Genomic DNA, 18,271 nt, shown 5'->3' on the forward strand with positions numbered 1-18,271 from the left:
AACCCATGGGGCAATGAGGGGGGTGCGGGTGAAGAGGGGAAGAGGGGTATTGGATAACAGTGGAGGGGGTAATAACGTCATCGTTTTTGGAGGAGAGGGGGTAAATGTGGAGTGGTAGGGTATCAGATTACAATAATTTCCGGAAGATAAGGATTGTTAATACAAATCGCGAGATAAGGATTCCCGGAAAAGATAAGGATTGTTTTTGGAAAGAGAACTGTTTACATCCTATGGTTTTTTTCTACACATCAAAGTAGAGCGCCATGTTGTTGGAATCGCAATGTTTATAGTATGTAGGTTCGTGCAGGTTTACGGATTGCGTCATCGCTGTATTTTAGAACAAAAGCCCATAGCAACAGGCAGCCACGTCAACATTTTTCGGCGCCATGTTGTTAGATTTCAATTTTGTATGCAACAAAATAATTCCCGGAAGAGATAAGATGAGGATTGTTAATACAAATCGATAGTTTTAATCAGTGTCGTGTGCAACAAGCGGGTATATAAAGCATGTGAAAAAGAATAGGGAACCATCAGTCGTTCGAAATCATTGTGAAAATCACTAGTTCGCTGTGACGTTTACTAGCAACGATGTTTTGCACCATGTCAACCGTGAATAAACAGATCAACGAACAGCAGAGTGCGAAGAAGCTGCAATTACCTAACGTGTAAGTTGACTCTCTTACTATTTGCACTTTTAAACTCACCGCCATTGTTACACTTTGAACTCACGCAAGCTTTTATCCACAGAAATAAAAGTAATTCACCAAGTAATTCACCAAGAAGCATGATCACGCCTCCCAGAATTTTAGCTAGAAGATACCCGTTGACAAAAACCGGCTATAAATATCTGGATATTGGAATCAATATTTCTACGCCGAGCCACATAGAAATCGCTCTCGGTGACAACCATGGCAGAGAGATACATTTTACATACAACATGTGGAAGATCCTCCTGGATCAACGACATGCCATCAACCATTTCTTTAACAATGATGAAGACAAAGCACATGCATCATCTCAAACCATCGAACATGTCACGCTACGGTTTGGAAAGATAAATAATCTAAAAGTGCTGCGTCTGGAAACATCAACGGTGTGTTTAGCAATGTCACACAACACCATATATAACATGATCGCTCTCGAGTATTGTGTGGATCGTATCGTTCAATCGTTGAACAACGTCACTAGTATGGTCGACATCAAGTTCACACACTTTCGAAAAATCGCGAGCGGTGCGAAGGATCCCATCGCGGTGATACGTGAGAGCGAATCGTTCGATAAGAATGATATAATCGATTGTGAGCTGTTAGCTCAGGTCTTTGGATCGCAATAATTCTAGCATATCACATATTTTATTGTTAAAATATTTTCACCATCATAATGTATTTATTAGATGCATCTGTTTAATAAATATTATTTCAATTAAATTATTTTTTATTATCTCGACTATATACCTTTCTCACCCTATCCGCTATACCGACTTATCCTACAACGCGCGCATCAAAGTAGAGTGTCTGTTTAAATCGCGTCATCGCTGTATTTTAGAACAAAGAGGTAGCATTTGAGCGCCGTTTCTTAGAGGGTGTGATAAGGATTGTTAATACAAATTGTAGGCATCGCCATGTTGCTAGATGCGTAATCATGTTTGGAGGAGAGGGGGTAAATGTGGAGTGGTAGGGGTATCAGATTACAATAATTTCCGGAAGATAAGAATTGTTAATACAAACATGAGCCATTGTTATGCTTATAGTTAGTGTCGTGTGCAACAAACGGGTATATAAAGCAAGTGAGAAAAATATGAATCTTCAAAATCATTCGCAATGGAGAAGGAGCGCGATCTTACCGTACGAGCAGCGAATATCAAAACGACGGGAGAGTTCCTTCCATGGGACTACGAGTGCAACGAGTACCTCGATTCTCTCAAGGAACAATGTCGCAAGAGACAACGCACCGGAGTAGTCAACTCTCTGGTGGCGCAAATTGCACGTCTGGAGGGTGTGAGGGACGCCCTGCACGAGCGTTTCGTACCCATCGGTGCTGGATACGGTGGATACGAGAAGAAGGGCTACACGTGGAAGGAGATCGAGACGGCGTTTAGGAACCGTGTGCTGACGGGTGTGGTTGTCAATCGCGAATACATCGATCCTCATGAATTTTTTGAAAATGTAAAAAATACGGTTATCGAGCGGATCCAGGGCGTCATGGCGGAACACAACAGCGTCAAGATTAACACCGCGTTCAACGGGGAATTCGTCGCGGGCGACAAGACTGCCGTGAAGACCATCGCCACCAAAAATTGCGAGTTGTTTCCCACATCCGATCTCAACGAGTGGTACACGCGGCACGTGGAGGATGATATTCTGGCAGCTTTGGAGGAGTTTCAGGAACGCGATAGCGGATGGGCGTTGTCGCGTATCCTGAATCTCACCGTCAATGTGAACAAGTTCAATCCTCTGCACGCGGGATACCACATCGAGTTACCGTGGCAAATTATGCTAAAAAGGGCTGTGGTTAACGTGCAATCGACGGACAATGCATGTTTCGCGTGGGCGGTGGTAGCAGCTTTACATCCGGCGGAAAAGTACCCGGAAAGAGTATCGCAGTACCCGCACTATTCAACGGTGTTGAATCTGTGCGGCATCGAGTTCCCCGTGACGCTATCACAAATATCAAAGTTCGAGAAACTAAACGCCATCTCCGTCAACGTCTTCACCACCGAAGACTCAAAAATCGTCCCTCTGCGGCTCGCCGATGACAAAAAGGAGAAGCACGTCAACCTGCTATACGTGCGTAAAAACAACGATGCACACTTTGCGTGCATAAAGAACCTGCCGCGGTTGGTGAGCTCACAACTGAGCATGCACAAATGTAAAAAGTACATTTGCGATCGGTAAGTAAAAACACATTTATAGAATAATTCGAAACTTTATTCACAGTATTAATCATACAAATTATTACAGGTGTCTACACTACTTTTATACACGGGAGAAATTATCGGCGCACAGCGTCGACTGCGGGAAAATGAACGACTGCGCCGTCGTTCTCCCCAGCGAGGACGACGAGTGGCTGACGTTCCGGAATTACAATCGGAAGGAGCGGCTCCCGTTCGTAGTGTACGCCGATGTCGAATGTACGCTCGAGAAAAAGGTGGATCAGGACGGTACTACTTACGCCTATCAACATCACAGAGCCTATAGCGTAGGATTTTATGTAAGTTGCACGTACGATAATTCTTTATCTAGTTTTAAGTCGTATCGCGGTGAGGATTGCGTGACGTGGTTCGTCAACGAACTTCACGATTTGGCGCGCTGTGTGAAAGCGATCCTCACCACCGTCGTCCCCATGGCGGATCTTACGCAGGAAGAATCGGAAAAATTCCGTAGCACCGCGACGTGCCACGTGTGCGAGAAACCGTTTACGCCGGACGACACGCGGGTGCGCGATCATTGTCATCTGACCGGGCGTTACCGCGGTGCCGCGCACTCGTCGTGCAATCTAAATTACAAAGACTCCCACGTTATCCCGGTGATATTTCACAATTTATCCGGTTACGACGCGCATTTCATTATTAAAGACGTTGCCAATGCCTTTGAAGGCAACGTCGAATTGTTACCGCTGACGAAAGAGCGATACATTTCTTTTACAAAAAATGTTAAAGATACCATGAATCAAAAATCAAAATTGTGTATAAAATTACGGTTTATTGATTCGTTTAAATTTCTCAGTACAAGTCTCGACAAATTGGCATCATATTTAACTGTGGATGAATTAAAGATTACACGATCGGAATTCAATCATTTATCCGCGGAACATTTCAATTTGCTTACTCGGAAAGGTGTGTTTCCCTACGAGTACGTCGACAGCGTCGACAAGCTCCGGGACACAAGCCTGCCATCGCGCGAATCGTTTTACAGCTCGCTCACCGGAGAAACGGTATCCGAGAGTGATTACGCGCACGCGACAAACGTCTGGCAAACTTTTTCGATCGAAGATCTAGGTCAATACAGCGATTTGTATCTAAAAACAGACGTTCTTTTATTGGCGGATATTTTCGAAAATTTTCGAAACATGTCAATAAAGAGTTACGGTTTAGATCCCGCTCATTATTACACTCTACCGGGGTACACGTGGGACGCTATGTTGAAGTACACGTGTGTAAAATTCGAGTTGCTCACGGACATCGATATGGTACTGTTTGTCGAGCGCGGTATACGCGGTGGTCTCAGCCAATGCTCCAACCGATACGCCGCCGCCAACAACAAATACATGCCATCCTACGACCCATCGGAACCGTCATCGTACCTAATGTACTATGATGTAAACAATTTGTACAGGTGGGCGATGTGTCAACCGTTGCCCTACGCCAAATTTCGATGGGTCGATGATGTCGAAAACTTTAACGTAATGTCCGTTGCATCCGATTCGGCTACCGGTTATGTGCTGGAAGTCGATCTCGAGTACCCGGTGAATCTTCACGACGCGCACTCCGATCTGCCGTTCTGCCCGACGCGTGATAAGCCGCCCGGCAAGCGGGAGATCAAATTACTCGCCACGCTGTGCGATAAGCAGCGTTATGTCATCCACTACCGTAATCTGCAGCAATGCGTGCGACACGGTCTGCGAATTGCAAAGATTCACCGCGTACTGCAATTCGCGCAATCTCCGTGGCTCCGCGGATACGTAGAACTAAATACACAGTTTCGGACACGGGCGAAAAATGATTTCGAGAAAAATTTGTACAAATTGATGAACAACGCCGTTTTCGGCAAAACCATGGAGAATGTGCGAAATCACACGGATGTACGACTCGTTACACAGTGGGAGGGACGGTACGGAGCGGAGGCTATGATCGCGAAACCGAATTTCCACAGCCGAAGCGTGTTCTCGGAGGATCTGATCGCCGTAGAGTTGCGAAAACTCGAAGTGAAATTCGTCAAGCCGATCTACGTGGGTATGTGCATCCTCGACATATCCAAGACCTGCTTGTACGAGTTTCACTACGAGTACATGGCGCCTCTCTACCGCGACAATTGCAAAATTATGTACACCGATACCGACAGTCTGATATACTTTCTGCACTGCGAGGACGCGTATCGGGATATGAAACATGATATATCCAAATTCGACACGAGCGACTACTCCGAGGACAACGTTTACGGTATGCCGCGCGCCAACAAGAAAGTACCCGGTCTGATGAAAGACGAGAACAACGGCGCGATCATGACGGAATTTGTCGGACTGAGAGCGAAGATGTACGCGTTGAGAGTCACCGGTCAAAAAGACACCAAAAAGGTTAAAGGTGTAAAAAAGAGTGTAGTCGCTAGAACGATAACGTTCGACGATTACACTCGGTGTCTCAACGCCGAAATCGAGCTGACGCGGCGTCAATCGTGCATCCGCTCAAAGTTGCACGAGGTGTACACCGTGTCGGAGTCGAAGCTCGCGCTCAGTCCGTACGACGATAAGCGGCACGTCGTATCCGGTTCCACCGACACTCTACCATGGGGACATCGCGAGATACATTTGTAAATAATGCGTAGTAATTTATATAGTTTAATATTTTATGTATTATTGTTATTAGTTTTTTAAATGTATATATATTGTAACATATTGTAGTAATAAAGAACACCATTGTATATATATATGTATAATAGTTTATTATAATACAATGTAAAATATACACAGTTTATTACAATACATCGTCTTTATTTATCCAAGAGTTGTGCGAATTGTCGAATCCCAACCACTTTACAAACACCTTATCGTCCTTTCGGCGCAACACCTTCTCCACGAGATAAACGTCGGGTTGAGCGGTCTTGAGCAATTCGTGCTCGTAAAAGCCTCCCGCGACCTGATCTCCGCGATAATCTTTAATCAGATACGTCACAGGATTGGTACGTTGCACCGTGGCGATCTTAAACACCTCCGTCGACCAATTCGACGTGTATCCTTTCTCGAATACAGTTTTGAATTTGCTCACACGCACCGAATCACCCACCCTGAATTTCGCCGGTGCGACAATTTTTATGTTACTGTACACGGTGTTCAAGAGTCCCTTTGCGATCGCGGGAGTGACATCGATCGGACGCATACCGATCGTACGATGTTTACGACCGTTGTATTCCGAGACCAATCGCGGTAAATCGTCGATCCACTTGTACGATCCCGCGAGCGTAAAAAACTTCCACATTTCGTTCTTCAACGTGCGATTGAATCGTTCCACCACCGAAGCCTTCATGACCGAGTATGTCGAATAATGATTGATGCCGTGTTTCTTGACAAGATTTTGGAAATCTCTGTTGTAAAATTCTTTTCCATGGTCGGTCTGCAAGTTTTTCGGAATTCTCTCCCTAAATATCGCGGAAAATGCTTTGGACGTTTCGATTCCACCTTTGGTCTTTAAGGGCACGGCCCACGCGTACTTGCTCAGCACATCGATAACGGTTAGAATGTAGTTGCAGCCGCCGTTGGATCGCGAGTACGGTCTCATCTCGACAATGTCAGCCTGCCACAAATCGTCGTATCCTTTCACGACGACTGGCCGACGCGTAAAGTTTCTTCTCGCCGGTGCGTGGAGCTCGTCCACGAGCGATCTCCTCTCCAGGCTCACCGCTTCCTTCTTGCTCATTGTGATTCGTTTTGCTTCTTCTTCTTCATCGCATCATCGTAGTATTCGATGAAATTTTTGCAGCTTGTTACGACAGTGTACTAGAAGACTCCGAGGAGGAATTTTCGGTGTTTTTGAAAGAATCTATCCTACCGATATTGATGCAAAAGTTGTGCTCTTCCATCGAGTAGCGCCACACTCTCGTCGAGGAGACCTCTCAGATCGTGAATCTGTCGTTCCAACGCCACGTATCTGGTCTCGATGTAATCGTCGTGGTCTCTCTTCCAGGTCCGCTCGGTATTCTCCGAATCTTCGAGTCTCGAAAGTACTTCTCGCTTAAAATTTTCACAGAGCATACGATTTCGATTCTCACGATCGCTCATAAGCTTGAGGTGATGATCCAGATGCAGCTTGTTGACGGCGTCGGTGTCCGCTTCAGGGTCGGCGAGATGTCTAATCACGCGCGACTTGGCGTTGAAAACCTCACCATCCTTGCAGAGACAATTCTCGCGCACGTAATTCTTCGAGACTCCGCCGCTCTGTCTCGTCACCCTGGCGCTTCCTCCTCCTAGCTGTAGTCCGAATTTGTTGATAGACATTCCTGTAGCATCACACGAGCAATACTGGCGATAGTTGAAAAGCTGTGATCAATTTATAATCAGACCGGCTTCGCGCAGTTCCTCGATAATCGAGAGAAACTCGTTATCGTGCGCGTTGTTTCCCGCCTGACGGGAGGCGTCCAGCAATCGAAGGCGATCCACCAATTCGTTCGGATCATCCCAGTGCACGTAATCGACCGCGTTGTCGGTCACAGTCATGGTCTGTGGTACGTTACACTTGGGTAACGTGCGACCCACACCTCTCTTGTCGAGATGTGCAACACCTCCACCTTTCTTAGATATCAGAGGTGTGATGATATGTTTGTATTTGTATCCTTTGTTTCCCAAAACAGGTAAATGCGCGTTATGACCGCGTCTGTGAGCGTTAGTAGCGAGTAGTATGCTCTTGTACTTTTGTTTGTCAGCCTCCGTACACAGCGTATCGTCGGGAAGTCTTTTGAATATTAATTCAAACAGGCCGGGTGTGCCAGCGTATTTCACACCGTCCACGATCACATTGTCGTCTTTATCAATGTCGAAGGTCTTGTCCCCGAGAAACGTTCCCGCATCGTTGAAGTATACGCCGTACACGTTGTCGATCCCTCTCTTCTTGTCACCGCTCAAGAGCTCCCCGATGTACTCTTGATCCAGCGGACCCATTTGGCCGTACAGAGCTTCCCGACCATCGGACGTTTGCATCGTCTGTCTCACGGATGTTACGAAAGACGGGTCAGTGGTTTCGAACACGTTTTCGGTCGGTAAATATGTCGGCGCTTCAAACACCAATTTTTGCGGCTGGAACGGAGTCGAGGCTTGTATCGGTGGCGTCAATGGAGTCTGTATCGGTGTCGTCAACGAGGTACGCTTGATTTTCTTCTTCTCAGAGCTTGTCCGCTTTCGTTTGATGTCCGGTTCGTTTTTAATCTCGAGATCGTCAACTGAATCATCGTCACCCTTGATGTTCTCGACGATTCGTTTCAACGGTTCTACGATCGGTTTCAACCGTTTCTCCAATTGCACCTCTTGCTCCACTCTACCCGTCTTCAACGTCCGATGCTTCTTGCGAATCGACTCGCTCGTACGAGCGATTTCCTTCGCGATCTTCTCCCTCTCGTCGATATCTTTCGTGTCAAGCGTCATCGTCAACGTCTCGAGAACAACTAACCATTCCGCGGTACCGCAAACTCGTTAAAACCACGTCTGTAACGTCCATCGTTAATCGCACTATCCTTGTCTATCACTAAAAATCCGTACTTGTGCTGCCAACATGCGTGACACAATGTATCGAAATCTTCGTACGTCATGTCCGTATTCACATGATCATTGTAGACGTGCTTAAGGTTTGTTCCATCCTGCTTGAATATTACGAGTAAATTCGCGTTGTCGCGCACGAGATGTTTCGGTATTTTTGCATACGTTTGGCATAGATAAAAACAATCGACCTTCGAATGTCGACCCATAGCAAAGTACTCATGTATCGCATTCTGCTTGTCGCACGCTATATCGTCGAAGACGAATACGGAATTCGGTAACGCCTCGCTGTGCGGTACAATTGTGTTGTTGTCCGAGAATGTAAAGTAGCCGATTTCATCGATCGATCCGAGCAATCTTTCGAGATATCGATACTTTGGTTGATTCAACGATTTCGAGTACACGTACACGTTTTCGAAACGTACACCGTTCGGACTTTCCAGCAGACTAATCATTACATTGGTTTTACCGCAATTCGAGGGACCGCAAATGATACCGCGTATCGTGTTTGGCAGCATTTTACCGTGTCTGCACGCCTTCTCACAAACCCCTTGCGTCTTATCATCCATGTTTCTCACACGGATCGTGTACGGTTGTTGTACAAATTTCATTTTTTCTTTACCAGACTCTTTCTCATCCTTGTTATTATGCGACGAGTGCGCAGCATCGGTTGTTGGAAAGAGCGGTACTGGTTAATGATCGATACGCGCCTCCTATTTATAGGTGAGCGCTGTCGAAACACACCTCAGTTGGAAATATGATTTACACGCGATACGTTAGAATTCGCGCTCTATGAAACGATACAAGGGTGCCGGTTTACTGAACAGTGTGATAAATCGATTACCGTTGGAGCTGCATATACCCGGCTACCAATTTTGCGGGCCGGGGACTCGTCTGCGGAAACGACTCGCGCAAGGGGATCGAGGTATCAATCCGTTGGACGCGGCGTGTCGCGATCACGACATCGCGTACTCGCAAAACCGCGAATCAGCGGACCGCCACGCAGCCGATCGCGTTCTCGCCGATAAAGCGCGGGTGCGGATCACCGCTGCGGACGCGACTCTCGGTGAGAGGGCTGCTGCTACCGCCGTATGGGCTGCTATGAAAGCAAAGACGAAATTGGGGATGGGTATGACAAAGAGAAAGAAGAAGAAGACCAAGAGGAGAACGCTTCCGACGGCGAAACGCGGTGGTATGTTACCGTTGTTACCGCTCTTGGGAGTCATCGGTTCGCTTGCCGGTGGAGCGGCGGGTGTTGCAAAGGCGGTGAACGACTCTAAGGCCGCGCGACGACAACTCGAAGAGACGAAACGTCACAATAAAGCAATGGAAGGACGGGGGATTTATCTCGCTCCGTACAAGCGGGGCAAAGGATTGAAGAGAAAAAAAAAACGTCGAAAAAACGATAGAGATGCCCACGGGTGCCACCACCAATCTACAGTTGTTACAAATAGCGAAGCGTATGCGAATACCGTATTTCCGAGGTGTCTACATGCGTAACGCTTTACCCGACAAGATACATAAAAATGAGAGCGGTATCGTGAATTTGGACGATGTCGACGGGCCGGGCACGCATTGGGTGGCGTACGCCAAGAGAGGCGATCGCGCCGTATACTTTGACAGCTTTGGCAATTTGCAACCGCCGAAGGAGCTTACACGCTACCTCGGAGACACCGATACAACGATAACGTACAATCGCACGGTCTACCAGACGTACGATCAAACGATCTGCGGACAATTGTGCCTCCTGTTCCTTCAGAAAATAGATATAAAAATCGATCCGCCATCGATCGACATCAGTCGTCAATGGAATCTCGACAATGTCGCTGACGCTCACTCTAAGCGGTAAAAGCAGCGTTCTCACGGTGGATTATTTTCCACCGATAGACTTGAGCGATGGGGACTACGAGCTCGGCCTAACCACGATGGAGACCTACAACACGATTCCGAACGTGACGGTAGCGAACAATAAATTTTATTTCGACGACAATGACGAAGAAATTACAATTCCTGAAGGATCGTACGAATTGGACGCCATTGCTTCTTATCTGAAACGCGCGATACTGCAAAAACGAGGAAAAAGTGAAGAGCAAGATTATCCATTGTCACTTCGTCCCAACATTAATACCATGAAGAGTGAAATCATGTGCGCTTTTCGAATAAATTTCGCCAAACCGAATACCATCGGACCGCTGTTTGGATTTTCGACGGGTCGTATACTGGAACCGAGAAAGTTGCACGAATCAGATTCCTCGGTAAACATCGTCAACGTAAACATTATTCGAGTGGAATGCAGCATAACCACGGGTGCGTACGCCAACGACAGGTCGGTGCACACGATACACGAATTTTCACCGAACGTGCCTCCGGGATATAAAGTCTCGGAAACACCGGCGCAAATCATTTACCTTCCGGTCATCGCGAGGAGCGTTACCGATATCACCTTGCGTGTGGTGGATCAAGACGGACGATTGATCGATTTTCGCGGAGAGGAGATTACCATCAGACTGCACTTGCGGCGACGTGGTGCGAGGAAATGCTCGTGTTGAACGAACAGCGAGTGATTGAGAGAACAACGAAAATTGGGAAAACATCGCCATTCAAGAGGCTCAGTACGACGAACGTAAACTTTTTAAAATCGTTGGGATTCGTTGTGAGAAACGTTTAAAGAGATGGATATACTCGACATCGCTGACGAGCCTGTCTTCGACGTGCGTATCGTAAAATATGAGATGCACACGTACAATCCGTACGCTAACACGACGTTGGGACACAGCGACGAGATACGAATACCGATACAGCAACAGGATTTGTACACGTTACCGTGTGAGAGTTTTCTCTACGTTAAAGGAAAACTCGTTACTTCTGCCGATGAGAATAGAGATAACGTGTGTATAATGGGAAATAATTGTGTCGCGTTCATGTTTGATGAAATGCGATACGAGCTCGACGGAGTTGAAATCGATCGTAACAGAAACGTTGGAATAACGAGCACGATCAAAAACTATGTATCGCTGACGACGGAGAAGAGCAAGACGCTGAAATACGCATCGTGGAATCCGGATGGATATTCGTTGCTCGATGGAAACTTTAATTTTTGCGTTCCGCTCAATACTCTTTTAGGATTCTGCGAGGACTACAAACGGATTGTAATCAACGCTCGTCACGAACTTGTATTGATACGATCGCGCAACGATAACAATTCTCTCGTTGGACGAGCCGGTGCGAATCCGACGATCGAGCTACTCAAGATACAGTGGCGAATGCCTCACGTATCTCTGAGCGAAGTCAACAAGCTGTCTCTTCTTCGAACTTTGGAAAGCGGAAGATATCTGAGCGTGTGCTTCCGTTCGTGGGATCTGTACGAGTTTCCTCTGCTGCAAAACACGACCAAGCATTCCTGGGCGGTCAAAGCTGCGACGCAATTGGAAAAACCGCGATACGTAATCTTCGCTCTCCAAACCGGTCGAAAAAACGTACTGTCTGAAAACGCTACGCAATTTGACGCTTGTAAACTCACCAATGTGAGACTGCATCTGAATTCAGATTTTTATCCGTACGACGACATGAATTTGGATTTCGACAGAAATCGATACGCTATACTGTACAATATGTATGCGCGTTTCCGCAAAGCTTATTATGGACAGGACGATACGTATTTGGACATCGATGAATTCTCGAAAGCCGGTCCGTTCATAGTCATAGATTGTTCGCGACAAAACGACTCTGTCAAGAGCGCCACCGTTGACGTGCGAATAGAATTTGATTGTAAGGAAAATATACCGGCCAACACCACCGCTTATTGTCTCATTATACACGATCGAATGGTCGAATATAATTCGCTGAACAACATTGTGCGCAGACTCGTATGATTTTTTTTTTATAAATTGGAGATGCGTACGCGGACATGTCAGTTTTCCGACGGTCGACGATGATGTCTGACGTACCAATTTTCGTCGATCTGCAAGGTTACGCGTTCAACAACATTTTTATCGTGAAAGAGGTAGCGGTACTTCGCGATGGCGAAACGTTATCTCATTACGTATTTCGTGAACACGTACCGTGGTATCTGTTGACGAAATCGGAAAAATCGCTGGCGTGTTGGTTACGGATACACCACCACGGCTTCCGATGGGAAGATGGACACGTCTCGTACAGTCAGATGAAAAGTCTTATCAACAATGCCATTGGTACGGAACCGTCTCTGATATACGTGAAAGGACTCGAGAAGAAAAAGTGGTTGTGCGAGATTTTGGAAGATGATGTAGAGATTGAAACAATAGATGCGGATTACGAAGATATCGCACGCCTGACGAACTTGGATGTAATCGGAACCTTGCGCTGCGCGTATCACACGAGACATTGCGCTATGCGGAATGTTTGCAAATTGTACAAGTGGTGGTTTGAGCGTAACAAACGTATAAAACAACTATGATTTATGCTAATAAAATGATGTGTATCACACTCGTATGACTTTTATTCCACCTTTTACCCATCACATAATCCACCATATAATATGGTCTATCGCTTATCTCGCAGTAAAATAGGACGTTGAATAGGATGGGGAAAGAAAAAAAAAAAAAAAAAAAAAATGAAAAATTAATTTATTTAATATAAATAATATTTATTAAAAAACTAAAAAAAATATATGTACATTTGAGCGAACAGAATTTTTTCAATTGTATAAAAAATGTTTTTCCGACGCCTTTCCACCGCCGCCGCATCGATATCCCTCCGCTTGCCTCGTTTCCTCTGTTCTTTCCTCGCGAGGAATCGACTGGTGAAACCGACGACTTCGAAAGCGCGCCGCAGGAACCTCGCCCGACCAAGTTTTCCTCCGACTCTTCTTCTCCACCACCACTGTTTGAACTGCAAAAAGTCAAAATTAAAAATTAATGAATTAATTAAAAAAAAATTTGAGTATGAAAATATAAAATCGAAAAAATTTGTAGTGTTAAATCAACTCACCTCTCGATTTTCTTCTTTTTACTTTACTCCCCCGTTTGATAATTGTAATCGGGAGAGTAAGAAATCACAGGGGGGCTGTATCCTGTGAAAATTTTATTGTTTAAAAAAAATAAAATTCGAGCATAAAAGTAACTGTAAAAATTTTCAATCTTTCTTACCTCTGTCACCCATTCCCCATCCGTCTTGCGCGTAGCCTTCCTCATCCCCTCCTTCATAATACCTCTCCTCTTCCTCAGTCTGTAATTCCTCTTCCTCAGTCTGTAATTCTTCTTCCTGCTCTTCCTCCTCCTCGCGAAGTGAGCTCGTCGATTCGTCGCTCGCGAGATCGACGAGCTCAGGCGTTAGAACAATTCGAGCGCGAGCTGAAACATTAAATTTTTTGTAAAATTTCCTAATATAAAATCGATGCTGTTATTTTATTTCATATAAATAATGTATGCAGCGACTTACACGAGGGTCCGGCTTCGTCGCTCGCGAGATCGACGAGCTCAGGCGTTAGAACAATTCGAGCGCGAGCTGAAACATTAATTTTTTTTTTTTTGTAAAATTTCCTAATATAAAATCGATGCTGTTATTTCATATAAATAATGTATACAGCGACTTACACGAGGGTCCGGCCTCAGGCGAGGTATCTGCTCGACGTCTTACCCCGAGACGTCGAGTAGCTCGCTCGTCACGGTTTTGACGCGTACCACGCACCACACCCTCCACCACCATGGTTTTTTTAGGTGTTGAATGTTGTAGCGTTCCTAAAAAAAAAAAAAATGATTTTAATTTTTTAAAACTTTATTTTAATATTCATAATACAAAAAAAAATAGAAACTTACCATTTTTTACCGCACCATGATAGCAATTCGACAGCCTGATGATATAGCCTCCCACATCCTCTTCCTCGTTGTCGTTGAACGCTCGCCTTGTCTCGATTATTTCGCCAGCAATAATCAAGAGCTGCAGATAAATCGAAAAATGTCCCAAACGGAATAAAACCGCGAGCACCGCACTAGGGCACGCACCCGCAAACTTTGCGAATACCGCATAATTATTATCGTCGTTGTCGGATAACGATGATAAATAATTATCGATGTATAGCCCGTTTAAGTTACACGCCAATCGCAAACACGAATCAATAATTTTCCGCAAACTAGACATTTTTAAAACGAATAACCAGCTCCCGGATGATTTCCTACGTTCCACTCGAGCCTTGAGAAGTTAATACGTCGATGCAATAGTTAATCCCAGCTTATATACCCTTACATCAAAGATGCCGCTAAATCTTATTATAATCTAATTATGTTCACAGATAGCTAACATTTGTATCGATATCCACTATAGTTTACAATAATATGTCGAAGACGAGATAACTCGCTCGACAGCAGCATTTCCTTTTCGAGGAACAGTAATCGTGGATCTAAGGTTTCGCTAGGACGATAGGTGCTAAGCTATTCGTCGCTAACTAACATTCGTATCGATATCCACTATAGTTTACAATAATATGTCGAAGACGAGATAACTCGCTCGACAGTAGCATTTCCTTTTCGAGGAACAGTAATCGTGGATCTAAGGTTTCGCTAGGACGATAGGCGGTAGGCCAGCGTATCATATTTCCATTTATTCAACGTTTATCGTACGTCTTTGAACCTATATCGAACGTCTATCGTATATCTTTTAACGTATTGTTGAACGTCTTACGTACAACTTTTAACATCTTTTGTACATCTTTTCAACATTACTTAAACCACTTTTAACATCTATCAAACGTCTTTTAACGTTTATTACTACAGCAAAATTGACGTTTTTGCGTCGAGCTGTATATAAGGTGTGCGGAAGAGAGAAATTTATCAGTTCAAAGTGTGCACGCGGTGGAGAAAAAAGTATAGAAAAATGGAGCGTGATCAGAATAGAAAAAATTCCGAATACGAGAAGTGTAAGGATTGCGGAGTGTACCACAAGCCGATAGCTGTGGTCGAGCCTCGTCCGAGAACGACTCAAGCGCCTCCCGTCCCTCCTCGTAATCGTGAAAGGCGTTAAAGGCTCGGTTGAAACAATTTTTTTTTTTTTTGTAAAAAATGTATAGATGAAAAAAAATATGAATAAAATTTGTTAATACTAATCTTATTGCAATTTTTTCTCCTTTCACCTACCATCCTTAAATTATATATTAAGTTTAGATTAGAGTTCCTATTAAATTTATATTTTTACCGCGGATAATTTGTATTAAGAAGAAAACATAAGTATATTATTGGTGTTTAGAATAAATGCATAACTTAAATAATTCACTCTATATTATTCGCCACAATTAAAAGAAAAAAAATGATAGTCACTGGTCCGCTCGTTTCCTTCTATCGTGTAGTGTAACATGACGCGCGCGCTTATCTCGCAGTAGGATAGGTCAGTGAATAAGATGAGGCACAGGAATAATAATTCAAATTATTTTATTGATAAATAATATTTATTAAAAATAATTAGTTCCGCATACATGGTTCAGTGTTGTATACTCCGTTATCCCGGTTCTGCAAAAACATTGTTCATTCTTTTCTTGCACCGAGGTGTTGCATACTCCGTTCTCCCGGTTCTGCAAAATGTGTACGATCGATGTTTGATGTTGAGGAGTTGTGTGTACTTTGTGCAAATGTATCGATGTCGGCACCTTCTCTGGATGCATTTTTCTAATTTTTTCCAGTATCGCTGATTTATACTGCTTCGGTATCATATAATATATGTAGTCATAATAGTGTGAAGAGATCCTTGATATTAGACTATCCTGAGCGCATAACGAGCACAACTTTTCCATCAATATCGGCAGGATAGATTCTATTAAAAACGTCGAAAATTCCTCCTCGGAATATTCTAGTACACTGTCGTCAATTTCACTCGTCCATTCGATAAATTGTTGTCGAAATATAGTATCCGGAATATATGGTTTAATGAATGCAGGAAATGTTGTATACTTTTCAATTATTTCCTCACTGCTTTTATACTTCCTTCTACATTCCCGACATGTTGTTAACCAATCTGTGAGAGTACTCAGATTTTCCTCTCGTAAGGCGAGACTGTCTTCCATCTCTGTAATAAATAAAAATTATTAAAACAAAAAAATATCCAATTAGTTATTACGCATTCGAAAAATGTGTATTAAAGATATTTTAAAAATGTGTACTTTACCTATTTCAGTTTGCACAGAGTGCAATCTTTCCTGTACGGTGGGGGCCCGTCGATGTGGTCACGCTGCCACGACTGGTTGTAGTGCAACGAGCACCGACGATAACCTTGCACTTCCGGATCCGCTCTTAAATGATCCGGTAGCCTATCCCACACGTGATCCACAAACCTAGCAAAGTTTTTTATAAGAATCACTTTCGGCACGATTTCTAATTGCTCCGCGGACAAGCTCAGAATGTCACGTTCGTCCAATAGCGCGATGAACATTTCGACTGTTATACCACTCGTTCTTCGCGGGCCTTATATACCCGCTTGTTGCACACGACACTGATTAAAACTATCGATTTGTATTAACAATCCTCATCTTATCTCTTCCGGGAATTATTTTGTTGCATACAAAATTGAAATCTAACAACATGGCGCCGAAAAATGTTGACGTGGCTGCCTGTTGCTATGGGCTTTTGTTCTAAAATACAGCGATGACGCAATCCATGACGTAAACCTGCACGAACCTACATACTATAAACATTGCGATTCCAACAACATGGCGCTCTACTTTGATGTGTAGAAAAAAACCATAGGATGTAAACAGTTCTCTTTCCAAAAACAATCCTTATCTTTTCCGGGAATCCTTATCTCGCGATTTGTATTAACAATCCTTATCTTCCGGAAATTATTGTAATCTGATACCCCTACCACTCCACATTTACCCCCTCTCCTCCAAAAACGATGACGTTATTACCCCCTCCACTGTTATCCGATACCCCTCTTCCCCTCTTCACCCGCACCCCCCTCATTGCCCCATGGGTTAGAACCCCCATAGTATAGCTACTTATAGTGTTCAAAGTTATATACATTTATGATTAATGACTTGTTCCATCCTAGATCTAGTAAAGTAAGTCCGAAGGATGTCTACTCTGATTTACATACAAGATTGATATGAGGGCCATTTATACATATATAAATCTTGCAAATAGAATAGGCATATTCTTTGAACTTGCTTCACTAGATCTAAGGCAGAACGAATGATCGCGGATAATACAAAGTGTCTCATGGGAAGCTGTTGAAATTAATTGTCATTTTTAAAATGCATATCAACATCAAGAAAAGTAAAATATCTTCTAATAGAAGACATTTAGCAGTTTTATTTACACACAAGCTAAAGACGGATATTTTTATCATTAAATAAACATTTATTTAAAAAATGTCAAATTTTGTTAATTTTAATGGTGTGTGTGGCGGCTCACCGCCACACCGCTGCACTGACGCGGTATAATACGCCGCGGCGCCGCTACGTGCCGCAGGCCGTCTACGATTATGAGCTTGCGGAGACACCACCAGGTTGCGCAGGCGGTGAAGAGCTTTCTCGCGATCAAGCTTCGATCGAAGGGATATAAAAGAGCTGCTCCGCAGATCTTTACTCACTCACTCGCTTCAAGGCGAGCTCTCTCCAGGGCCCTTGAACTGAGTCGTACTCTGCCTCGGCAGAATCTAACCAGAGACACATAGTCTCGCAGTTTTCCTCACGCTGCCTCGCAAGGCGCGTAAAAAGAAAACAGAGTCCCAGCATCGGCCGCACATTTCAACCAAGCGGCCCGCGGATACTCCACTTTCGCCGTCACCTCCTCAGTCTCTAGTTTGGAAGTTAATTCCACTAGAGTTCTGCGTCCGGTTGACTCGACCACCA

At 44.4% G+C, this 18,271-nt stretch overlaps 3 protein-coding genes and 1 long non-coding RNA gene across 4 annotated transcripts; 2 read left to right on the forward strand and 2 right to left on the reverse strand.

The window, feature by feature from the left end:
* Positions 1-1,820: 1,820 nt before the first annotated feature.
* LOC137000073 (uncharacterized) lies at positions 1,821-4,684 on the forward strand. The gene is made up of 4 exons (XM_067355703.1): positions 1,821-2,890; positions 2,961-3,851; positions 3,915-4,556; positions 4,600-4,684. The coding sequence occupies exons 1-4, from the start codon at positions 1,821-1,823 to the stop codon at positions 4,682-4,684; spliced, it is 2,688 nt and encodes an 895-aa protein (XP_067211804.1).
* LOC136999920 (uncharacterized) lies at positions 4,683-5,529 on the forward strand. The gene has a single exon (XM_067355005.1). The coding sequence runs from the start codon at positions 4,747-4,749 to the stop codon at positions 5,527-5,529; it is 783 nt and encodes a 260-aa protein (XP_067211106.1). The 5' UTR covers positions 4,683-4,746.
* Positions 5,530-7,073: 1,544 nt separating this feature from the next.
* On the reverse strand, positions 7,074-8,346 carry LOC136999921 (uncharacterized). Its single transcript, XM_067355006.1, has one exon. It carries the CDS (start codon positions 8,344-8,346, stop codon positions 7,255-7,257), a length of 1,092 nt encoding a protein of 363 aa, XP_067211107.1. The 3' UTR covers positions 7,074-7,254.
* A 4,686-nt stretch (positions 8,347-13,032) lies between these two features.
* On the reverse strand, positions 13,033-17,377 carry LOC136999922 (uncharacterized). Its single transcript, XR_010890204.1, has 2 exons — positions 16,588-17,377; positions 13,033-16,488 (listed from the first exon to the last, which is right to left on the reverse strand). It is a non-coding gene; the product is annotated as an uncharacterized lncRNA (long non-coding RNA).
* Positions 17,378-18,271: the final 894 nt, after the last annotated feature.

Source organism: Linepithema humile, chromosome 5, assembly GCF_040581485.1.
Source record: "Linepithema humile isolate Giens D197 chromosome 5, Lhum_UNIL_v1.0, whole genome shotgun sequence".
In the NCBI taxonomy this organism is placed as follows: domain Eukaryota; kingdom Metazoa; phylum Arthropoda; class Insecta; order Hymenoptera; family Formicidae; genus Linepithema; species Linepithema humile.

What these genes read in the sequence shown, in the direction of transcription:
- LOC137000073 (XM_067355703.1), top strand. Translation starts at nt 1,821, where the DNA reads ATGGAGAAGGAGCGCGATCTTACCGTACGAGCAGCGAATATCAAAACG. An exon ending in AAAAAGTACATTTGCGATCG is followed by an intron (nt 2,891 to 2,960) that starts GTAAGTAAAAAC and finishes AAATTATTACAG; the next exon opens with GTGTCTACACTACTTTTATA. An exon ending in ATCAAATTACTCGCCACGCT is followed by an intron (nt 4,557 to 4,599) that starts GTGCGATAAGCA and finishes CGTAATCTGCAG; the next exon opens with CAATGCGTGCGACACGGTCT.
- LOC136999920 (XM_067355005.1), top strand. Translation starts at nt 4,747, where the DNA reads ATGAACAACGCCGTTTTCGGCAAAACCATGGAGAATGTGCGAAATCAC.
- LOC136999921 (XM_067355006.1), bottom strand. Translation starts at nt 8,346, where the DNA reads ATGACGCTTGACACGAAAGATATCGACGAGAGGGAGAAGATCGCGAAG.